The 25,712-nt window shown below is 32.4% G+C and overlaps 4 protein-coding genes across 5 annotated transcripts; 3 read left to right on the top strand and 1 right to left on the bottom strand.

The window, feature by feature from the left end:
• Positions 1–5,789: 5,789 nt before the first annotated feature.
• LOC130802250 (protein PIN-LIKES 2-like) lies at positions 5,790–7,228 on the top strand. The gene has a single exon (XM_057666184.1). The coding sequence runs from the start codon at positions 5,804–5,806 to the stop codon at positions 7,226–7,228; it is 1,425 nt and encodes a 474-aa protein (XP_057522167.1). The 5' UTR covers positions 5,790–5,803.
• A 1,329-nt stretch (positions 7,229–8,557) lies between these two features.
• LOC130802251 (pentatricopeptide repeat-containing protein At4g02820, mitochondrial) lies at positions 8,558–11,846 on the top strand. The gene is made up of 2 exons (XM_057666186.1): positions 8,558–8,954; positions 10,177–11,846. Exons 1-2 carry the CDS (start codon positions 8,640–8,642, stop codon positions 11,431–11,433), a joined length of 1,572 nt encoding a protein of 523 aa, XP_057522169.1. The 5' UTR covers positions 8,558–8,639; the 3' UTR covers positions 11,434–11,846.
• A 2,971-nt stretch (positions 11,847–14,817) lies between these two features.
• LOC130802253 (uncharacterized) lies at positions 14,818–17,682 on the top strand. Of its 2 annotated transcripts, none has more exons than XM_057666188.1 (7): positions 14,818–14,945; positions 15,269–15,367; positions 15,518–15,580; positions 15,992–16,039; positions 16,161–16,214; positions 17,195–17,252; positions 17,351–17,682. In XM_057666188.1, exons 2-7 carry the CDS (start codon positions 15,323–15,325, stop codon positions 17,389–17,391), a joined length of 309 nt encoding a protein of 102 aa, XP_057522171.1. In that variant the 5' UTR covers positions 14,818–14,945; positions 15,269–15,322; the 3' UTR covers positions 17,392–17,682. The 2 variants fall into 2 exon arrangements, with proteins under 2 accessions (XP_057522171.1, XP_057522172.1); XM_057666189.1 differs by having other exon boundaries at positions 14,829–14,945; positions 15,264–15,367.
• Positions 17,683–18,503: 821 nt separating this feature from the next.
• Positions 18,504–25,175, bottom strand: LOC130802252 (uncharacterized). Its single transcript, XM_057666187.1, has 7 exons — positions 24,843–25,175; positions 23,281–23,418; positions 22,434–22,634; positions 21,372–21,468; positions 19,803–19,906; positions 19,397–19,448; positions 18,504–19,080 (listed from the first exon to the last, which is right to left on the bottom strand). The coding sequence occupies exons 1-7, from the start codon at positions 25,061–25,063 to the stop codon at positions 18,853–18,855; spliced, it is 1,041 nt and encodes a 346-aa protein (XP_057522170.1). The 5' UTR covers positions 25,064–25,175; the 3' UTR covers positions 18,504–18,852.
• Between the last annotated feature and the right edge of the window lie 537 nt (positions 25,176–25,712).

The following is a 25,712-nucleotide window of genomic DNA, read 5'->3' on the forward strand; positions in this document are numbered from 1 at the left end:
GACAAGGATTAAGCTAGGTTCAATGGTTCATGATGGGACGTAAATATTACATGGGGGGATTAGTGTTCCTAACATATGCTCAAATGACAAATACTTATCTCATGGCATTAGCAACTTGATAACTTTTTGTTGAAAATTTTGTTATTTTATAAACTTCATCATTAACATATAGAAGTGTGTAGTTATACAATAAAGTACTAAATGCTTTGTACATCAAATAATAATTACATGACACTAATTTAAAATTAAGCTTATTTGATGTAGGTGGTGTGATTGAGCTTGAAAATCTTGGATTTTGATTTTTAAGAATTTTATCGTGTAAATAAAAATACGTGATATATTTTTGAAACGTACAATATTTAACGAATTTATTAATTGAGTGGAGTTTTTTTTACATTATATCATAGAGTTTGTTCAACGACTCCTACTTTAGAACCAGTTACAAAGCTTCGTGGGGTCGAGAGAAGGCCCAACGCCCCAATTCAATCACGTTTTACTAGAATATCGGTTATTTGGCCTCTCTTAATAGTTACTATAAGTTTCTTAGTGTAATTAGCAGTGGATACTAGACTTTGGGCACGGGCTGCACTAACACGCTGGCGGGATAAACATGGTCCACTCGTGGCCCGACCTGACAGAATCCACCAACTATTTCACAATGGTTGCGATTATCAATTTTGAGATTGTCACAACACATTTCAAGGGCTACTGGTGTTCCACAATAATCCAACGCAAGACAAATTTCATGCGATCATGTCTAGGATGACCTTTGTTGATTTGTTTAAATGAAAAAGAACACGGCACCTTTTATTAAATTGATGAATACTACAAGCAACTACTCCCTCCCTCTCTAAGATAGTGTAATATTGATAATTTATATAAATATTAAAAAATTCTTTTTTTCGTTTCTTTTATTTGTCCATTTTAGATTTTTCACTTTAGGGGAGAGAAATTTATATTATATTTTTTTATCAAATGAAATTTGAATTATATTTTGAAGTATATATTGAAAATAAAATATATTTATATAAGATCTTGTTAAATTCGTCTTGATGTAAAGTTTTTAATATATTATTTTTCAATTTTTCGTATGATGCGTACTTAGAGACATCGAGACTCAAAATTATCTTTGAAATGCATGTAAAAAGTAAAGTGGACAAACAAAAAGTTATAGAGAGAATAGTGGAAACCATTAAAACTGAGAGAAGATATATAGATAAAAATTAAAAAATATATATAACCAATATCTAAAATAGAATTATTGCAAAGTTATAAGATTGAACTAAAATACTATTTCTATATTGAGGGTTTTCTCACTGTAAGATGTTTTCAATTAAGTCGATCCAAACAATTTAAAAACAAATTATTTTCTGCACAAGTATTAATTCATATTTTATTTTTTATATATTTTTTAGTAATTGATATTTTATATGAACCAGTCTCACGTTAAAACGGTCTTATAAAAAAAAAAGGTTGGAACTAAAATGGAAAGTTGGAGACGATCTCATATACAAATTCGCTTTAAACGGGTAACACACGCTAATGGAAAACTCATGTCCCACTTAGTATGTCGACGATGACACGATCCAGCCGCAAGTCTAGGGGAGATTAATTCTTCCACAATTATCAATATCATAAATACTTGATTTATGTAGTTCATACTATATACAATATAGAATATAACTATATATATTATGCATGAAATCCTCCATCTACACAAAAATTCTATCACATATCCACATATTACAAAAAATAACTATATTTCCTCTTCCTTTTGCAAAATAGTATTTTGTTGTAGAAGATCTATGGAAATAAGTGGCCTATTTACATCTCCAAATATGCTTAGAAGTCTGAGTTTGTTTCGTGAATCTCTATCAAGATATACAGTATTTTCTGATAAAAGAAAATATTTTGAATATGTAAATATTAAAAAATATAGAAGATGTAATTCTGTAATTGTCTGTAAGAGATCAGAAAACGACAAAGAGTTTGGAAGTGGTAGGATTGTGGATGAAGATATGATCGAGCTTCGATTGCGAATTAGGGAGTTGAAGTTGATAGAAAAGGGTGAAGAAATTTGTGTTCCTTCAAATTGGTATGAATGGGAAAAGAAACATCACAAGGATATACAAAGGAGTGTTTATGAAGTAATTGGTAATTTGCAAATATTTCTTACAAATTGTAGACCAAGTTTGGGGTTAGGGATCATAGCTTTTGTTGTTTTAAGTGTTTTGTTTTCAAGTGGGTTGTTAATAACTCATAGCATTGAGATTATAGAAGGCATTATGTCTCAATTTTCTTCCCATTAATAGATAAGAAATTCCAAGTTTTATGTATAATCTTATCATGAATTTGCTATTTAATTAGTTTGCACAAACATTCATTGAACATCATTATCGTCATTATACTCAGTTTATCCCGCTCATAGAAAACTATAATCAGGGTCTGAAAAGAAAAGAAAGACGACAACTTATACCTATAGAGGAGACTGCGGTCAAAGAGTCGTCCCTCAGCTCAAGAAGGGTCTTCAAACAATCATGGAACACTTTAGTCAAATTCATTTCTATAAACTTACTATCAAAGTCATTATTTATCACGTTAGAGTGATTACTTATAGTTTTAAAATTATAATTTTTATAGTTTTAAAGTAATTACTTACAACTATAAAATAATCACTTACAATCTTAATAGTGATTAATTAACAAAATGATTTAATTATATAGGCTAATTTCATGGTGAGACAGTCTCATTCATAACCTATTATTTTATTAGTAAAATTGAAAATTAATAGCATGTACAGCATTAAATTTGGATCGTTGGCCTGTGTTATTAAGTTTTGTAGGGCCCAAGAAGTATGGTTTGATCCAAACCAAACTCGAAAATTTGAAATGTATAATATAATTTATCAAAAAAATAAACAAAATATTATAAGTTTCAACTGTGTTCCAAAAGTAAGCCTGAAATTTCCAATTCTGAGGTTTGAGGCTGTTCGCAATTACTAACTGCGAACAGGTCAAAAAAGACAAAATAGTTGTTCGCAGTTACTAACTGCGAACAGCTATTTGACCTGTTTTTGTGGAGCATGCTGTTCGTAGTTACTAACTGTAAACAGGTCAAAACAGATCAAATAGTTGTTCACAATTACTAACTGCAAACAGTCCCAAACTTCTGATTTGAGAATTTCACGCTTACTTTTAGAATAAAGTTGAAACTTATACTATTTTATTTATTTTTTTATAAATTATATTATACATTTCAAATTTTCACCAAACCCCACATATATATGACTTAATCTTAAAATTTACAAGTTAGGAATTAGGATTACAACCACATTTCCCACCTTTTCTTCTTTTTAATTTAATAATAATAATAATAATAATAATAATAATAATAATAATAATAATAATAATAATAATAATAATAATAATAATAATAATAATAATATAATATAACATAATTATAATATAATATAATATACTTACCGATCAAAAACCACTATATTGAGTTTGTAAATCCAAAACCAACTAGCTAAATTAATAACATATTCTAGAAGTCTAAAGTCCAACCAACATAAGCTTCTAATTGAGTTTGTAATTGACACCATATCAAAAATCAACAAGTTAATAAAGATATAGGTTCGAATCTCATTTACTCGTTATTTCAAGTGAAATATTTAGCACTATGTATGATGATAACACGTGTTCTATCTGTATCTCTGGTCCAAATAGCTTTCATGTGAAGGGGCATGATTAAATATATAACAAATCGTAAGGCTTCAACCATTAACTTAAATTTTGGTTGAGTTGATTATTTAACATGGTATCAGAGGCCAAAATGACAAAGAAATTACAAATTCAAATCTTATTTGCTTTTCGTTTCAAGAAAAATATTTAAAAAGCCAAATATAATCTTATTCGCTTTTCATTTCAAGAGAAATATTTAATAGGCCAAATAAAAAGGGTTTGTTTATATATGTACTGTAAATTTGTAATCCAAAGGACTTTGGTGTGATAGTGCCTATTAGACTAACTTGAGCTTATATTAAAATTAGTTCCTTAAATTTCTAAAACAAGCCACGTATATGTAGGTATATATCATAAATATAACAAAATAAGATTATAAGACTCTACAACATCAACAAGCATAATTTTAAATTATTTTAACAACTTTCTAAGATTTTTCATCATCATCATCCTACTCAATGTATCCCGCTCATATCTGAGGACAAGGTCTGGAGAGGAAAAGACGGCGACAACTCATACCCATAAAGGAGAGCGCGGCCAAAGGAGTCCCTCGGCTCTAGGAAGATAAATAGACATAATAACCACGAAGAGATAACTTAAAAGCCTATAAATAAAACAAAAGCAGAACCACTACAAAAAGAAAACACAGAACTAATAAAAAGGAAACGAGAAAAGTAAGAGGTTAAGACATCAGAAATCTAAGACATAGATATGGCGTCTCTAACTACTCCTATCCTTAGTCAGGTCCGCAGAGAGGTTTACTTATTATTAATTATTATTTAAATAAACAGTAATACTTTTTACTTGGCATAAGCTCTTACATAAGAGAAACAATGAAAATTTGTAAAGTTGAGTTATTTCAGAATTGACATAAGGACTAGAGAGTCTATAACATTTATAGGCATGAAGGATGTAGGTCCGACTCTACTCAGTTCAAACCCGTTATTTGAATAAATATTATATCAATATTAGATTGTGTCATATAATAAAAAAAAATATTCGAATTGGTTCAACATATATACAAAAATGATTCTTCTTACTGCTCTATATATACTAATATTCTAAATTCGTCTTTGTTTATAGTGTAATTTCTAATCTTATAAATTGGCCATTTAGGTTTAAATGTCCCCTTTCAATTTAAAGGTTATACATTATTAGTCCGATATAACAATGTCTTCTTCCATATGAATTTGTCATATGCCTTTTCATGTTAGAATAGAGTGCACTTGGAAAAATCTCTAGTACCTATATTTGAAGCTTTCCATGAATAGTACAACTTGTACCAATAAGTAGCCTGCATTACACATCAAACATTTTTTAAAAAAAAAATATAGAACAAGACTACTATTTGTCCTTTTCTCCATTTCATTTACAAAATAGGGTAATAAATAAAACTGACCTTTTATTTTCCTTTATCTTTTAATGGTTTTTCCCTTCAAAATATTTTATGATAGAATACATATTTCCTTTCGATCCGTTCTGAAATACTTGTTACATTATAGTTATTGACACTATTCATTGTTTATGCTTAATTTATATTGCGGTTAATATGTAAAAAAAAAATATACTCAAGTGAGATCTTGTTGAATTTTCTAATTGCATACTTTTATAATATTAATTTTTTATAATTTTTAGATATGCATAGTTCAATATATAAATGATCAAAATAACACATTAGATTGCGTAAAAAGTTAAATGTAGCAAGTATAGAAGAACAAAGGAAGTATTATTTTGTCTTGAAAGTGTACACATATTATTTTGTAAAATATATATTATTTTGTCAAATAAGTATATTTTATTGTTATGACTAAGGACTGAGTTTAATTGTTAATAATAAATTGCTCTTACATGATGAGTTTCACATATAATTCCAACAATATATATATATATATATGTATGAGCTAAATCCAACAAGAAATCAAGATACTTCAACCTTGTTGAGCATATCCTATAATATTTTCCCTCCCCTTTTCTTCTCTTTGTTGTGTTGGAAATCTACCCATTTCAAAATTTTTGCAAATTATTTTTTCTTAGGAGAAAATATTGTACAAATTTGAAAAATGGATGAATCATTGTTTTCTAAGCTAAATGAAGGGTTGAAAGGGGAGAGTTTATTCATTTCTATTGTGCCATTACTAAAGCTAATCTCTTTAACCTTAATGGGGGTACTATTAGCACACCCAAAAGCAAAACTTGTACCAAGAGCTACATTCAAACTTCTAAGTAAGCTTGTATTTGCCCTCTTTTTACCTTGCTTGATCTTCAACAACTTAGGCCAAACCATCACTTTGGAAAATATAACACTTTGGTGGTTCATACCCTTAAATGTTGTCCTCTCAGTTGGAATAGGGTGCTTCTTAGGGTACCTTGTTGCCCTTATATGTCGTCCACCACCCCAATTTTTTCGATTTACTATCATCATGACCGCGTTAGGAAACATGGGTAATCTTCCTTTAGCTTTCATAACATCAATTTGTCATACAAAGAATCATCCTTTTGGAAAAGACTGTCAAAAGAATGGGATTGCTTATGATTCTTTCTCTCAATGGGTGGCTATTTCTCTTGTTTATACATTTGTTTATCATATGATGGAGCCTCCTTTAGAATACTATGAAGTTATTGAAGATGCCAGTATTCAAGATAATGAAATTATCATAGAAGAAGAGGTTGAAGAAGAAATAGATCAAGATATGATTGTTAGAAATGATAGTGAGTTAAGTATGCCAATTCTTCATGATGCTGAATGGCCGGGGATGGATGACAAAGATATTGATTACTCAAAAACACCCTTTGTTGCTCGAGTTTTTAACTCTTTGATCTTTAATTCCCTTAGAGAATTCCCTGATTTAGGAATGAGTCTCGAAGAAGGTCAAGGTCAAGTGCATCATTATGACGATAAATCATCATTAAGGTGTTTACCTGAGCCAAAGATAATGAGAAAAATTAGGATTGTAGCAGAACAAACACCAATAAAACATATTCTAAGTCCACCAATTATTGCTTCATTTTTAGCCATATTTGTTGGTATGGTGCCTCAATTGGAAAGCCTTGTATTTGGTGATGAAGCTCCGCTTTCTTTCATCACCGATAGTTTTCAGTTCATGGCTCGTGCAATGATGCCCTTTGTTATGCTCGTGTTAGGAGGGATGTTAGCCGAGGGGCCAGAAGAGTCCACGCTCGGTCTTAGGACTACTATTGGGATCATTGTTGCAAGACTTTTGGTGCTTCCTTTGGTAGGAATTGGAGTCCTACTCTTAACTGATAAATGGGGATTATTGGTTGAAGGTGATCTAATGTTTAGGTTTGTCATTTTTTTGCATTACGTTACACCGAGTGCTATACTACTTGGTGCTATTGCTAGCTTGAGGGGTTACGCAGTTCAAGAAACTTCAGCAATTTTGTTTTGGCAACATGTTTTTGCTGTTGTTTCTACTTCTTTGTATATATATGTGTTTTTTAAGTTTCTCGCCCCTTCTTTTACTTAAGGATATTGTTGGTGATACATAAGAATTTATAATTATTTTTAAAAAGGGTTCTTTATAAATAGCAAAGTGTAATACATAAAACCAACTTAGTACCTATATATTTTTGATGGGTTGTAAGGTTGTATCCAAACATATGTGATGGACTTGACCCATTGAAATCTATTATATAATATTTTTACCATCTTACTTCGCTTAAAAAATTTTTCCATTTTATATTTTCACAATGTATAATATGATTCTATTTTACTTGGAAATAACTCGACTTGTATCAAAACCATTAGGAAAATATAGATAAAAGTCGTAAAATATGTTATATTGTATAGAGTCCTATGTAATGCAAGGATGTAAAACGTTTATTTACTGTATATATGAAATGTTGACGTAGTTTATTGTTACATTCTATATCTTTGCTTACCTTTCAAATTTCAACACTAGAAGATTTGGCTTTAGTGGAGACATCAACTTTATGGGTTTAATTAGTCTCAACTTTATTATATTTATCACAAATTGCCTTCTCAAACATATAAAATTAAGCTTGAAAATAATAATTTCAAGTTTTTTAAAGGTGAATGGATCGTAGAAGGATTAAGAATATATTTTTTCAAAAAATGGAATAATGTAGATATCAAATTAAATAGCTTCTAGCTTAGTTATCTTTGAAAATTTTTATCTAACATTTAACATTTCGTGACTAAAAAGTTTACATGTATATAAAATTATAACATAAAAACTTAGATTAGACCGTCGCAAATTAAGATGAAGTGTGGGGGTCGGTCCATTTCACGCGCGTGTAATAATATTTTAATTTTCTAGACATTTATCAATTTTAGCCTTAAAAATTTGAAAATTAATACCTTTAAGATCAAAAATTGATATTTTTTAAGATGAAAATTGAAAATTGCCCAGAAAATAAAGAAAAATGCCCAGATTGCTACACGTGCGAATTGGATCAGCCTAAATTAACGGTCTCAATGTAAGCCATCTCTTCCAAGACTAGATGAAATTATAATATAGCAAATTGAGAAATACGATAATTGTAAGATCACAAATTAAAAGCGAACTTAGTTATTTGTTAATCAAACACATAGTTCCTCTGTTTCATATTACTTGCTACATTACAAGATAATGCATTACTAATTCCCCACCTTAATTTGTGATTAGTTTTTTAATTTTTTAGTTAAAACACAATTAAGCGAAGCCTTATTTAATTCGTCTCAATGCAAAAATATTAATATAATTATTTATTTTTTATAATTAAAAATATTATAAATTAAATTACTAGAAAAAAATATACTGTCTTATAGTTTAAGGGACTCCCCCAAATTGAAGGGAGCATTTCCAATTCTCTTCTTTAATTTTACCTTATTTTTTAATACACGACCGTGCAAATAAACGTTTGAAGAAAAAAGAAATGTTACAACGCCGCATCGGAGCCGCCGCCATTTCCGCCGGTCGCCATTTCTCTGCGGCGGTTGAAACTGTAACACCTAAAACCTCCGCCATTTCAATTACCGCAAAGCCTTCTTCTTCTCCTTCAAAATCACCATCACCAAATAAAGGGAAAGGTACATTAGCAAGAAGACTTCTGGCCTTAGTACTCCCAAAACGCAGCGCGGTGATCACAATTCGTCAATGGATAGAAGAAGGAAATGCCGTTCGCAAGTATGAACTCAATCGCATTGTTCGTGAACTTCGTAGACTCAAACGTTTTAAGCATGCCCTTGAGGTTTAATCTTTTTTTGCTCTTTTTTTATTTTTAGTTTAGGGTTTAGGGTTTAGGGTTTTATTAAAAGAGTTAACTTTCTGGGTTCATGTTAAAAAAAATTCCAATTTAGCAAGTTATTGATATGCATTTGATTATGGTTGGAACTTGCAATTTGGTGAAATTCACTCTTTTGTTTTTGATGGGGGTACTTTTTGATTATTGATTAATTGATTTAGCCTTTTTAGCAAGTTATCAATGGTGCATTTGAATGTTAATTGGAATTTGCTTGCAATCATTGAGCAATGTAAAATGCAATAAAGTCAATCCATGTTCTCAAATTACAACAGATTAGTCGATATTGAGATACATGAACGGTTTTAGTAAACATGTTTGTGGATTGATTTTGGTGGTTTACTGCTCAAGTGTATTTGTTTTGGTTCATGTAGGGGATTCCATAGGTTGTGTTTAAGGCTTTGGCAATGCTTTTGTTGTTGCTAGATCATTACTTGATCTTTCTGTTTCTGTATGAATAGGGTATTCTTGTTGAAGAATTAATAATGAGCATTTTAGATAAGCTAAATCCATTGATCAAGTTGTTGGCTTAGTTTTAAACGGCGTGCCTCGCTTTGCACCTTGTGCTCCTTGAGCTCAGTCTCTGAAAACGCCTCAGTAAGGCAAGGCGAAGCCCAATACAAGAGGTTTGCGCCTTATATGCCTCGATGTGCTTCGCGCCTTGTGCGCTTCCTGATTGGGCTTCTTAATAAACTTAAAAGCTTGTATTTTTGAAAAATAAATGAAACTCGAATCCCGAATTCACTTGACTTTTTAGGTTTAAAAACTATTGAGAAGAGAAAGTTAAGAAGAAAATAACTTTGAGTATTCTTCATATTCTCATTATAATAGTCTTGTGCTAAGTCATGTTTACCACTGTGATAATGAATGTTTTGAAGGTTGTTGATATTTTAATGTGATTGTTATAGTGTTTTAAGTATTATATATGTTTTGAAACTGCATTAGAAAATTTAGCAAAAAAGTGTGCCTCGCATATAAAACCTGCACCTTCGCCCTACACTTTGCTCCTAGGCTCAAAGGACCTTTTGCGCTTCGGTGCGCCTTTTAAATCTAAGAGTAATAATGATGTCGACTTGTGATTTTGGTTCAGCATTATTGACGATTAGAAGTTTTTTGGTTTTATAAGATGGTTTGCATATTATTTAGAATTTCAGTATGTTTAAATGCTTAGATTTGCGAATGGATGAGAACCCAAGAGGACATCAAGTTGTTGCCCGGAGATTTTGCAGTTCATTTGGACTTGATTGCTAAACTCCGTGGCTTGAATAGTGCTGAGAAGTTTTTCGAAGATCTACCCGAAAATATGAGGATAGAATCAACACTTTCTGCGCTGTTACACACGTATGTACAATACCGTGTCTATGATAAAGCTGAGGCTTTGATGACCAAGATGTCAGAATGCGGTTATGTGAAGTGCCCCCTTCCTTATAATCACTTGATGACCATGTACATTGATGTTGGAAACTTCGAGAAGATTCCTGAGATCATTGAAGAGTTGAAAAAGAATACAAAACCTGATACTGTAACTTATAATCTGTGGTTAACCATGTGCCAGTCTCTGAATGATGTTGAAACTGCAGAGAATGTTTTCCTTGAAATGAAGAACGCGAAATTGGAGCCTGATTGGATGACATACAGCATATTAGCCAGCCTATATACGAAGAGGGAATTGTATGATAAAGCCGAGTTCTCTTTGAAGGAAATGGAGAAGAGGATGTCTCGTAAAAGTCGATCTGCGTATGCTTCTCTTATCAGTTTGTATACAAATCTTGGAAGGAAAAATGAAGTTCATAGAATATGGAAGATCACAAAGTCGTTATATCGAAAACTGAATGACGCCGAGTACCTCTGCATGATAGCTTCCCTCATTAAACTCGGAGAACTTAGAAAGGCGGAGAAATTTTATGATGAGTGGGAGTCTTTATCTAATACTGGCGACTCACGTATCCCTAATTTGCTTGTCGGAGCTTACATCAACATGAACCAGATGGAAAAAGCTACCGCCTTTTTTGATCAATTCACGCAGAAAGGCATTAAACCTAGCTACACCACTTGGGAGCTTCTCACTTTTGGTTATCTTAAATTGAAGCAGATTGACCGAGTTCTGGACTGTGTCGAAAAAGCCATCACCAGTGTTAAGAAATGGGAACCGAACTTAACAATCATCCGTGAGGTTTATGTGCTTTTAGAGGAGCAAAGGAACATCGAGGGTGCTGAAAAGATGCTTTCGGTCCTTCGTAATGCTGGGTATGTGACCATAGAGATATACAATATGTTGCTTCGAACTTACGCAAAAGCTGGGAAGATGCCTCTTATAATTGAAGAAAGGATGACAGCAGATGAAGTTTTGCCCAATGAAGAAACCCGGGAACTTATCAAACTAACAAGCACAATGTGTGTTGCTGATGTTTCGAGCTCTCTAGCTTGAGCTAAAACTAGCTTTTGTGATCCTGGAGAAACCGTGAATGCCATTGGAGAACATAGAGTTGATTAATGAGCATTTGAGGGCCGGTAAGGGAGTACACGACGTTTCCAAACTTGCCCCTCCAAATTTCGTATGAGTATAGCCTCGGGTTTTAGTACTAGTACTTCCAAAACCATGCCTTTGTACATCTATTTTCACTAGGATGTGCTGTGTGAAATACTTCATATGGATAATACTGTCAAAATACGGATTTTCATATATCTTAATTTGAGAAACACACCCAAATTGTCGTTGAAAATCGTGATATGGTCATGGGTCGGGCCTATGTCACCCATTTATTTTGTACGAGAACCTGTGATAAATTATTTGTTTTATCATTGTAATAGGGAATAACTACCATCATTCACCTTCTTTGTTAATTACAATTCCACTTGATTGCTTTGAAAACAATTTTGAGTCTTGAGGATTGTAGTGTAGGGTGGTAAACTGGTAAATAAGTTTCGAAAGACATTATTGAAGGTAAAGATTCTATTAAAAAGAAATAAACATAACAATAAACATGAGGTTGTCTTTTAGCAAAGCTATTCAAAAATAATCCAATTAATTAAAATCGACTCGATTCGAAATAACCCACATATAAAAATCAAATCAAATTGTCAAAATATTTACGTATAAAAAAAATCAACTAAATTTGAGATACCATTCCCAAAATTCAGTCCAACAGGAGAATGTGGAGTTATATGTAGGACTAGGAGCAATAATCTACTGTTGAGGTGATGTAGGAACTCATACACCCAAATTGTGGTAATATTCAAATGTGCAATAATGGATTAGGAGTGTTCCCACCACTCGGGACATTGGATTTGACTTATTCTAACTTGCATTATCTGATAGCTGAAGTTATAATACTATTGTCTGTCTCTGACCTATTATTGGTCATTATAAATCACAACACTTGAATGTGTCAAATCAATAATATACAAATGCAAAATTTGTGGTCTATGATGGAGGATGTTTAAATCAAAACAATTGGGGGGAGGGGGCAAGATGCATTATAAATAATTAAAACTAAGAACGGATAGATTTTTTTTTATTACTAAGTGATTTGAAAAGATTATTAATTCGTAGTTTAGTTAATATTGTGCCTATGTCATTAGTGATTTCTAATAAGTTTTACCTAAGTGATTTAAGAAGATATATACGAAGATATAGCTAAAGAACTGTAATCTCTTGGATCCAACCAACAGATGGAATCTATCTAATATCTATGGAGGTTGTAGACTGATATTATAGATCAACACAAGTCTTTACAGTAACAAGTCACTCATTCTAAAATTGATCGTCATCAAGCTCACTTAACTGTGGAGTTCTTAACAAATAGCTATGTATGCTATAAAATTCCTAGTGACCTGGCCGGGTTCGAATTCTTACCCACTCGAAATTGTTGAAAATTTTTAGGGTGATACTCCGGGTTGAACTTTAAAAAGGATTGATAGACTACTCATATGTGCATCTTCTTTTCAAGAAAGTCTATTTACTAAGAAGTTTGCAGTTAAGCGTGCTTGGTGTGGAGTTGGGTGGCCTCCTAGTAAGTTTTCCCAGATGAGTGAAGCCAAAATACGTTGAAAAGACTTGTGTTGGTTTGTAACGCTAGTCTACAAATCCATCAGTTGTCATTGGCGGTCTGGTAAGGCCGAGATTTTACAAATGGTATTAGAGCAACCTTGTAACCGTGGTCAATAGTGCGTTTCGTGCACATAGCAGGGAAAATCCTGAAACTAAGGAGCGGCGTCGCATTCTTAAGTGGGGATGAGTATGATACCCTGGGTTATGATTTATACAGAATTGATAGACTTCTAATATCAACAAGGTGCATCTTCTTTTCAAGGGAGCCTATTTGTTAAAAACTCCGCAATTAAGCGTGCTTCGTAGGATGAAATCTTAGGATGAGAGACGTCCTGGAAAATTTTCCCGGGTGCGCACAAGTAAGGCCAAAATGCGTTGAAAAGACTTATATTAGTCTGTTTGTGGGGACAACTTACCACATCCATAGGTAGTCACTGACAGTCTGATAGGGTCGAAGTGTTATAACTTACAAGAATACACTTCTATAACTTTGGATAATTAGAATAAGTGGAAAATACAAGCTAACTATTTGACGATTTTGGTGCAAGTGGTGTTCGATTACAAGTTAGGTCTATTTAGAACACTTCTAAATCCACAAATAAATTCCCTCAATCATATCCACTTAATTTATCTTCACCCTAATACCCCTACTATCTCCATTTTTAGTACTTACACTAACAAAAAAATTAACAGCAAAAGTATTTTCTTTCACTTCCAGTTCCTTGGAATTTATTTTAACTGTCAAACTTTAATTTTTTCAATTAACATCCTTAATTTTCATATTAGCCATAAAAGATTAAAAGAAGTATTTAGCATTTATTTATATAAATTTTCCATGTGAGAGGTCAGAGGACTGCTTTGATGATTTTCTGATAACATGCATTGGATTCACTGATTCACATCCACAACAACACTCAATCAAATGAGTTATTTGTGCTACTTTTATTCCCATTTATAAAAAAAATTGAAAATAATAATATAATTTGATTTTTTATAAAAAAAAACAACAATAAAATCAAAGCCTACATTATCAAAAGATTATGATTCGCTACATGAATCATAAATCAGTCTTGTAGCCTACTTATGTAAATAACCTTTTCATCGAATTAACTAATTTGACTAATTTATTTTATCAATTGATTTGAGTGTCGATTTTTAATACGTTGATGGGAGCACCTTACTGTAAATTATAGATAAAAAGATGTTTCGATCGGCTTATTTTCAACTTTATATTAACATTAAATAGTTTGACCACTTAATTAAGTACTTACTCCCTCTATCCTCTCTGATAAAGATGAGTATTTTTAAAAAAGTAGTAATAAATGAAGAGAGACTATGAATCGTGTCGATTTTTAATACGTTGATGGGAGCACCTTACTGTAAATTATAGATAAAAAGATGTTTCGATCGGCTTATTTTCAACTTTATATTAACATTAAATAGTTTGACCACTTAATTAAGTACTTACTCCCTCTATCCTCTCTGATAAAGATGAGTATTTTTAAAAAAGTAGTAATAAATGAAGAGAGACTATGAATCGTGTGGATGAAATTAAAAGAATGTTAAAATGTATAAATAAGATTAAAAGAAAGTGGTGGATCATTATCCAAAAAAAATATTGCAATTTAAAGGGGATAGATCGAAATAGAAAATAATGCAAATTCGATGGAATAGAAGAAATATATATATTTTAATAAACTAATAAATTATCCAATAAGCTATTTTGTAAAATATTTCGACCTTTTTCCTCATATTTTACATTAAGAATTTAAAAGTAAAATAAAATTAGAAAAATTTTACACAATAAATAAAAAGAGGGAGAAACATGAAAGATTTGCTGCTGAGGCCACAGGTTTTGAGGCAAGAGCATTGAATTTGATAAAAGCCAGGTACTTTCTTTGATTTTTCATCATTGAATCCTCATTTGTACCTTTTTGTATGTGAATCATGTATCACATAAGAAACTCACTACTCTTCGAATCTTTTCCCCAAATTGATTTGGGTTTGATTTATTTCTTTCTTTGAGTTCCCCCAAATTAGTATACTGATCTTCTTTTACTGATTGATTGAATTTTTACAATACCCATTGTTTTAAAGTGATTATCATTGATTGGGTTGATTTGATTAGAAATTGTGGTTTTTTTGCTGAAGTAAATTTGGGATTTTATTTTATCTAATTTATTTATCTTTTATCTGATTGATTGAAGATCAGATTGTATCAGCAGCCAAAGATATTAAATAGAAATAGAAATTAGTAGCTGAAAATATGGAAGAAGATGGTTCAAGGTCAATGCCATCTGCTCATGAACAGGTATTATATCTTTTTTTTATACATTTTTGTTAATTTTGAATTAAAATTTGTTTATTTTTACCCTTTGTTTGGATTAATTGAAGATCATTGAATTGGGTTTTAATTTTTAAGTTTTAAGATTGGAATTTTTTAACTTACTTGCACTCATAGGAAGCTGCTGTTAAGAAAAAGTATGGAGGAATTGTGCCCAAGAAACCACCACTAATTTCAAAGGTACTTTGAACATTATGTTAATTATAGTTCATCTTTTTATGAGTTTCTGTATTTGGGTACAATTTTGATTATTTGTTGTAAGTGTGATTCGCTAATTGCCTTGCGAATCGCAAATCGAAAAAAATGAATTATGGTCGGTTTTAGGGTATTTTGGAATAATTTTGAGCAAATTGCAAATCCAAAAGGCTAACTAAGTGCAATTTCGGTAGTTCATTACAAAACTTAATCTGTTTTGGTTTATGTTATGGGTTATGGACTTATGGTCTCATATTGCTGGGATTAAGGCTTTGACATTGTTGTTGTTATTGTTAAACTCGAGGTTTTCAGGACCTAGCATTTTATGATTGGTTTATGAGTTTACTTTTGTTTCGAATATGGTATGATCAACTGGAGTTTTACTTTTTGTGCCAGGATCATGAGAGGGCGTATTTTGATTCAGCTGATTGGGCTCTCGGGAAGGTGTTTTCTTGCACTCGTATTTGTCTGATCATATTATTACTTTCATGTATATGCTATATCTTGGCATCTTGAGTTATTATCGGAACTTATCTCATGCACCTTGTGTTTATTTTCATAACAGCAAGGTGTAGAGAAGCCTAAAGGTCCTCTTGAGGCACTTCGACCTAAGCTACAGGTACTTTTTAAACTATCCAACTACGCAGTATATCCTCTTTCATATTTTCTCGTGCGATGTTATCTTGAATCAGTTTACGTTGGATCCTAGTCTTATCTTATGCTTCTCACGTTAATGTATGTGTGAGAATCTTGAGCTAGAATTTGGCATCGATATAATATTGCTCACCAGAGTGCCCAAGTGATCAAAGTTAGTAGAAGTATGTGATGCCCAAAATATGAACTCAACAGATAGTCTCAAAAAATAGCACTCAGACCCTAAAAATAGGGGCGGGTCCAATAGAGTCTTAGACCCATAACCATTTCTACTGTCATTTGCCTACTTGTGTGCTTTGCTATTATTATCTAGTTCTTTGAATCAAATTATATACAAACAGAATAAAGACCTTACAAATGATAGATTTATGCAAGGTAAGGTTTGCATCCATTACACACTTGTAGTGGGACCCTTCCCTGGCTCCTCACTTCTACAAGATGCTTTGTGCACTGGGCTGGCCCTTTAGGTAGTGTTCGTGTAGCTATAGGAACCAGCTTATTATCCATCCTTTTGTTGAACAGTTTTGTGAATCCTGATCTTTTGAGGTTGTTTAGGATTAAGCGTTTGGATCTATGAATACATTTGTGCAGTGTTTTACCGGTGAACTATTGACCATTGTGTTTGGGTTCTTGATTATGCTATAGCTTATTAGATGACTCATTAAATTATATGCACTCATTTACGTGAAGTTACAAATGATATTTTTTACCAAGGTTCAGTCGTAAACAACCTCTTTGTTATCGCTAACAAGGTTAAGGCTGTGTATATCCGATGACTACATCCGACCCCCCAAACCCCACTTAGGTGGGACCGTGGGAATCAATTAACGGCGTTTGGGTAATGGTATGTTGAAATGTTGTTATACCCGGGTTCTTGATAACACACCACTATTTTCTCTCTTCCCTTCACCTTCTCGCTATCTCATAACAACTTTCTATTTGCAGCCAACTCAACAACAAACACGATACCGCAAATCTCCTTGTGCTCCAGCAGCAGGAGAAGGTAACTTGCATAAAACTCGTACCTTTAATTTGTCATACTTTGTGATAAGTTTCCGTTTTATGTTCAATTTTCTTGTTTCTAATTTTCACTTCACGTAGATGGAGAAAATGCGGCTTCTGAGGAAGCGACTTCTACTTGAACGAGGGAATACTGCTGCTTTTCAAGATTGCCGATTGCTACTCTTGATATTTTTAGGCTTAAGAGTAATGTTCTGTTGTTTTTTCTTAAAATAAACTTCATTATTCCTAGAAATGTACTTTCATGTACATCATGCTTCAATCGATATATCTCCGCTCCATGTTTTTCGCTCCTCATGTGAGACGATCTTATTTGCAGCAGAGAAATGTACAAGACTACAAGTTATGTATTGTAATTGAGCTAAGCTTTATCATTTATTACTATAATTAGAATGTAATTTTATGCCACACTATTTGAATGATGTTCTACAATTCATCTTACCTTGCTAAATTATCCATTTCTCAATATTAGGCCATGACAATTCGTCACATTGGGCTCGGACTCACAAGCCCACGGGTCATGAGCATTGACTTGCACGTACACTTGGTGAAGTTCATTGTTTCCCAAAACCATATGGTAGTAGGAAGATTAGCTCATGCAATATATATACAAGTCAACAATCCACTATTTTTATCGATGTGGAATCTTGTTTCACATGTGAAGTATTTCCAACACTCAAATGGTCATTTCTTGTGTAAAATAGAGTTGTATATCCATCTCTAACATTTTCCATCATATACAACAATGTGAAAACATGATTTTGAAAAGATCAAAATTGCCTACGTTAATGAGTTTTAGTTTAGATCAAGGATTTGACTAGGTTATATTAAGCTGATTATCGCAAATTCATTGTAAACAACTGATGATAAAGCGACAATTTTTTGTCTTAGAATCATCATATGATCAAATATCTTTTGAAAGAGCTCAACCTCGAATCATAGTGAAAAATGTTGATCTACTATTTTAAGTTAGAATTGGTTATACGTCTCCAAAAAATCATCTCCTTTTCTTCCATCTTCTATTCCAACCTATCCAACCACATTCCAAGACTCATAGTTCACATAACCGCTGTTCTTTTTACTCTTTCTGATCCCAAAAAAGAGTATAATTATCAGGCCCACATCTTTGTCAAGAACTGGCTAGTTGACATCAGGTCATTGAAGTGATCCGCCATGTCTCCGAAATCAATTTTGTTGCCAATGCTGTAAGGGGCAAATTTTACACACATTCGGATGAATGAACATTTGGCAAAGGATTTCATATTCGTGAGCTTTACTATATTTCACTTTGAGTAGCATTTTGGTAAAAAAATTTGAAACATAAATAAACCCAAAACCGCCAATAACCATATTATAATTTACAAAACAAGCCTTCTACAACATTAGAGTTTCCCTTGTATTTTGACAATCCATGCAAAACATGTTAAACTAAGTCGAATCATAAAAATCAATTGAGATCTGTGGACATGCATCAGTTTGCAGGCACTTCTTTCATAGTTCCATACTGCCACCCACAAACTAGAACCCATATAATAAAGAACCAGTTAGAAGAAACATATGCCTGTTATTAGATCTACTGATCTTCAGTTGCGCAGAAGAGCTAACGTTGCAACACGCGATCCTTCAACTCCTCCAAACATAAATGTCGGGTATGATCGAACATGGTCGACATATTGGAAAAGGACAGGATTTGTCGCAGCATCTTGGTCAGTTGAGGTGTCAGAGTCGACGTAAGTGCCAGCAGATCTCTGATTAAAGCTCTCTACCTCTTGCAACAACTCATCTTTAGTACTGTTGCACGAAGTTATAACCTACAATTCATGGATAAAACGCAGGCGTGTAATGAGAAAATATGAATCATGTATGAAGTTTTCAGATCAATATTACACCAAAAAACAAGAGTCTCATAAGAATTGTGAATAGTGCCATATCTTGGTACTTGGTAGCGCCTCAAGACAGTGACAGAAAGGGTTGCTTCAAAGAGTATTGGGGGATCAGATTTACACTATTCAAAAATCTAGTTACTAGTACTTTTCCCGAAAATGACCATCATGAACTGAGAATAAGTTTTTAAAATGGAAACTCTTGGCATTCAGCAATAAGCTAATAATAGCAATTGTGACTTACTAATATTCCCCCTGGGGCAACAACTTTTGCAACCGAATCCCAGTACATTAGCCTGAAACAAGAAACAAATATGTTGGTATTGGTAGTTCGAAACAACATCACTGTAACATAGAGTAAATGTACTGCATAGATGCTAATAGCTTTCAGCGAAGAGACACTAGACTTTTGCCTTTTAAGTAACAAGATAAAGCATAAGTAGGAAATCTAACTAAGACTCAAGCATAAAAAAGATGTATTTGTAAATAAGAGATACATGTTTCCTGTACATCAAAATCAGTGAAGAAAGGAAAATTGATGAATAATAGAGGATGTCTGGTCACAAATCACCAGTTGGACATTTTAGACTGTACTTTTGTCGACGAATCACATGAAAAACCACGAAAAAACACAAACAAACAAAACCAACCTTTTGATAGGGCCATCAGGATGCAGGCCAATGGCGTCCAAGGTTCCTTTATCCATTACAAGCTTAAACTGTCTTTCTATTTTGGTGTCAAGAACATCATCAACCTAAAATAAAAAAAAATAAAAAAAAAATAGATACCAAGGGCAAGGAAAATGGTCATTACATTTTTTGACACAACATCAAGAAAAGGATTTCCATAATGGTTGAACTGCTGGTAAGCAAAAGGAAATACAATGTAAGACTTTAAAACAGGCCATGAATTAAGTAGTCCATAAATCAAGATCTAACTAGCATGGTTGTTAAGTTGAACCATAGATGAGTGGATTTTGTTCATTAACAGAGAAGTGGATTACTGTAGGCACTAGAGAACGTAACTCCTACAATTAAGATTTCAAATATGCACGCGCACGGTATAGTCCAAAAGAAACAAAAATCTGGACTAGGAAAGTAATTATGTGATAAAATTAGTGCTTAAGTAATCTATTCAGGTATTCAACTGAACCATCATATATGTGAAAAATTCCACAATATTACCTACAAGTTCCAAGACAAAAAAAAATCTTCAAATAATAACCAATGGGCTTATTGATTCGCAATACTAAAGTAAGTTTGCAATTTAAAACCAATCAAAGGAAACAATTTTACGTAATTGATTCTCTTCGACTCTCATTCCACATTTCCACTATTTAATGCAATTGTGGAAGTGGGAATTATGATTACCACTCCCTCCTATCATGATCAAATGTCCCCTTTATTATTCTAACTATTCACCAATTACTCCTAGTTTGTATTTTGTATTCTCAATTTATAAGTTAAGATATAGCAACTTTTTATAATTTTTAACCAAACACAATTAGAGATATTCATAATTAAAATAGTGCATCAGCAAGTGTACAACACAATATGAGACATTTGATTAGAATATTAGGGAGTATAACAATTGTCAGTTGTCCCATATCCTTACAATACAACTCGCTAACTACTATCTCATAGACTTGTAAGTTGTAACCTATTATAGACGATACTCAACATTCCACATATACTGTTTCTGTGTTTTCCATCTTTTGACTTCCATTGTTTTTTCCTTAGCTTAGCTGAAAATATAAACCCTTTACGACCCTTTTGGTAGGTGATATTAAACGGTGGTAATGGAAAGGAAAACTAGTACAACTTTAGTTGAAAAATCTCTTGCCTCATGCTTGTCCAATTTCAATCATCTCATTTTCTTCATAAATTTCATTCTAATGCATTACCATTGGAAGAGACAGTATTAGGTGGTAATGCAAATTTGTAAACAAAAATTTTTTTGTAATCAAAGTTTCATTACCATGAGAATGACATGGAACCTTCGCTGAAATTTTACACTATAAATCATTCTCGTTAAAACCATTTAGTACCACTAACCAAACAGGTCGTTAATGGTTTTCGTTCATACAAATACAATTGAATATTGGAATGAAATTGTTGGATGGTATATAATATTCTGAAATTAAGAAATAATCATTTATATAAAACAAGTAATGAAAGCCAATTATTAGTATATAAAGACGGAATGAATCAGAACAATACCATAAATGTAATGTTACTAAATCCATCCCTCTCAGCAAGACCACGAGCAAGGTCAATAGCCCCTTCACTGTAGTCAACCCCAGTTAAATCCGAGAACCTGAATGCAAACACTCGAGATAAGAGACATTATACAATAATGGGAGGCAATCAATAATGCATGTCAATGAAAAAACAGAAATATTTCGACTAATGGACCAAGATCCATTCAAACATCACCTGAACTTAGAATTAAAAGAATGAAAAACTTCTGCAACGACAGAACAAAATCATCATGACACAATCCTCAAACTTAACAACCCATAGCTTAGCTTAGATTTCCCATCATATTTTGAGAAATTACTTATTTTTCAATAGAGTGTAGTCTGCATCAAGTGCAATAAAAAACCAAGCAACAAAAGGTAGCACATTAATCAGTTCACTGCATTTTCATTACAAGTAGGCTCAAGGGATAGCTCACTTATAGATTTAACAAGTAAAAAAAATCATTCATTATTTTCTTCTAAAGAAAGCATCCACCAAAAACCACAATAACCAAAAAAAAACCACCCGAATCCATCAATAAATAATTTAATTTAACACAGGCTTAAAGGTTGACTTTTCAGCTAATCACAAAAAACAAGGCAACATGTTACCCCACTAACAATCATACACAAAGCTAACACCCAAAATTCTCAGACTAATTCCGGTTTAAATGCTATTATCCTGTCATAGGTTGTTATAGTGAGTTGTAAACAACTTAACTCGAGTACAAAAAATTTTCAAGAATAATAAGTGTGTCTATTTAAAACAACCACGCTAACTTGTATTCCAAAAAAACCTGCCAGAACCTAGTATTACATTAATAATACATTAAAAGGAAATCATTTTCCTACTCGCTCCAAACAACAGTGGTTTTAGCAAAATTTTTAGATTTCAAATATTCAAGCTTCAAACATGATAACTCATTTCCAAAACTGAATTAAGAAGCAACAAAACAACATAATCATACAGCTATGGTATAAATTATCAAACTAGAGTTTAGTTGGCATCACATGTAGATGACTAACAGCATGCAATCAATACCCAAGCTTAGCAAGCTCTTGAAGAAGCAAACCATTGCCGGTCCCAAGGTCAAGTACACTCCAGCTTGACAGGTCGTGAACTTCATTATCATTAGATTCCATCTTTTCTACACCAATATGGTTCAGTAAGTGACGGCGAGAAATGTCCATGCACAAGTTCTTTGTCCAAGACACGACCGTCTCCATGACTTCAGGCCCAAACCTATCAGCATGTCGCAGTGAGAAAAAATAAAAAGAATTGAGCCGGAGAGCTCCAATAAAAACAATGCCAAAATCATACTCCTTTGTCCACACCATGTGAGTGTACCCAACTCCCTTTTATTTGTGAGAGTTTTTTCTCCTAGGCGGAGCAAACTTAAACGTATAGAAAATACACATTATGGTTAAAATACTATTATCTCAAACATTGCATGTTATCATTTTAATTGACAGTATGACATGGAGGATCTCAACAAAATTTTATATTAAAATACTTCAGAGTACAAGGAAAGAAATTAGCTAAGAATAAACAATCATTTCTTGAGGTGATTTTATGATACTACATGAATCTTGATTACTAATAAATGGTCTAGTAAGCATCCTCAAACAATGGAATTGTCCTTTTTTCATGCTTTCAAAGAGAAAACATAATAAATAAACTATTGCATTAAACCATGTTGCGACATATAGTATTATAATCTTAAGCTCATAATATTCCAAAAATGCCGTAGCACAATACTAAAACTACGAATCACGTAACAATTGTAAAACCATGAAAATGCTTGTCTATTTTTATGACCACAGAATACAAATCACTTAATAGACTGTTAAAATTGAAGACCGCACCAGAAACAGAAGATAATGCATACCAAATTTCACCAGCATGACCATGTTGACGGAAATTCTCAAGCTCATCAGAATATGTAGCATCCCAATAACTTTGAAGACCCAGCATTGAAGCAATCCCATCACCATCTTCCTCATCTTTCTCTGAATCCTTGTCTGAACTGTCACTCACCAAAGAAACAAACCCTCAACATTTCCGCAATAACTTAACATAAACAAAAATAATAACAGATCATCAATTCAGAAAACAAACTCTAAATGAAGCAAGTGAATTCATAATGTTGCTACAAAAAAGTTAATAACAAATCCAACAAGTTTAATTTGCTTCACAGGTAAGAAAAAGATTATTTCCTCCCAGAGTCATCAGAGTACACAGCCTGATGGTATTAGAATATATTAATGACGTTTAGAAGTGTTGTAATCCAGCTACACCTAATTTATTAATCCTTTGCAAATTGCAAACAGAAACATGGGAAATTTAGGCTAACAAAACTAGGTAACGAACTGCGACTCCATACAACAAATAAGGTAGCTTATGTAATACTACAAATAGAGTTCAGTTTCGGCAAACACAATCTCATTTTGGTAAATACATAAATTTAGTATAGCAACAATAACAAATGTAAACTTGCTCAATAATAAGCATCCTTTAACTCATATCAAACCACAATTCACAAATTTTTCGGAGAGAAAAAAATGCCGCCACACTGAATACATCAACAAAGAATAAATATCGATATTCAATGCCAACTTCAAGCAGAAACCAAAAGCAAAAAGAGCCACCTGATAAATTAACGAGGGAACTATATACAATGGCAACATATATCTCTATTTCAGCAGGTAAACCCTACTTAAATTGATTCCAACAACACGAACTAATTCCACAACAACATAACACTTCTATCTGGTCACACAATCATTGACAATTCTAAAGTTAATCACATGTCAGTAAACACCAAAATTTAAGACAGAGACACCAAATTACCTCATTTAGGGGAATAATTTTTATTAAAAAAAACATCTCTTGATATTCAATCACATCAAAAATAGGTTTTCATTTCAGGCAATGCGTAAATTTAAGAACAAAAAGCTAATCAAAATCTGAGCAGAGAATTCAAATAAAAAATTCAGCAAAAAACCTAATCACACTGATGACAATCACAAAGACCATGACAACAACAATCTCTAATTGAATGAATACATTGATCACATAGACAACAAAATATAAAACAAAACCTAAAATCTATTAAAAAAAAAATTTGAAGAAGGACAAAAATATAAAACAAAACCTAATTACACAAAAAAATTCAAAAAAATGCAAAATGTATTCGAAAAACCTGAATCTTTCAAAATGTATACATTGATCACATAGACAACAGCAACAACTACAACGAAATCTAATTGAATGACTATCAATGAAAAATCCTGAAAAAGTAAAGAGATTGAAAGGACAAAACTTAAATGTATTGAACAAAACAAAAAATTTCAAAATAAATTCATTGATCACAACAACAAACAAAATGAGCGATTCAAATCAAAAAAAACCTGATGTAAATAAAAAAAATAGCTAAGAAATTTCAACAACCTATACTCGGAAGAAGGACGAAGATTAGCAGCAGCGAGAGCTTCAGTAGCGTCAGCATGACGTTGTTCATCGTCCAAAGTACTACCATACTCGCTCTTAATTGACCAGGAATCGGCGGCGATTGAGCGATCATCGTCGGAGATGAGATCTCCGGTGGTCGAAGTTCTTTGTTGAGAAAGCTCGGCAGTTTCTTCTGGTGGAGGAAGCTTAATTCCCGCCATTGATCAGTTTTTGCGAAGAAAATCGAGTTTATCAAGAGAGATGAGAGAGAATGGAGGATAGATTAAAACCCTACAAGAAGAGGAAGAGAAATTGATTGGAGTATTGAAATGAAATGTTTGACTGTGTTTTTATATGTGGGGTCATATTGTGGGGGTGATGTTATATTATTAGGACTCAGGAGTAGTAGTATTTTTATGTTTGAATTTTGATCATATTGATAATATTTTGGGATTTTGAAGAATAATCCTAGAAATTTTTGCAATATACCGATTTTTTCATCATTCACATATATAAATATATAATGTTAAAAAAAAAGCTACAAATATTATGCACTTGAAACACTAAATGTATAGATTAACTTAGTATTCCTTCTGTTCATTTTTGTTTGTCCATTTTACTTTTTCACGTATTTTAAAGCAAATTTTAAGCGTCGATACCTCATAGTATGCATAATAAAAAATTGTAAAAATTTTATATTAAGATTCTCTGTTTCAAGATAAATCTAACAAGATCTCACGTAAATATATTTTGTCTTGAATATATACTTTAAAAATCATATTTAAATTTCTTTCTCATAAAGTGGAAAAACTAAAGTGGACAAACAAAACGGAACGGAAGGAGTAATTTTGAAAATCATCAACAATATAT

This window comes from Amaranthus tricolor, chromosome 16 (assembly GCF_026212465.1).
Source record: "Amaranthus tricolor cultivar Red isolate AtriRed21 chromosome 16, ASM2621246v1, whole genome shotgun sequence".
Lineage (NCBI taxonomy): Eukaryota > Viridiplantae > Streptophyta > Magnoliopsida > Caryophyllales > Amaranthaceae > Amaranthus > Amaranthus tricolor.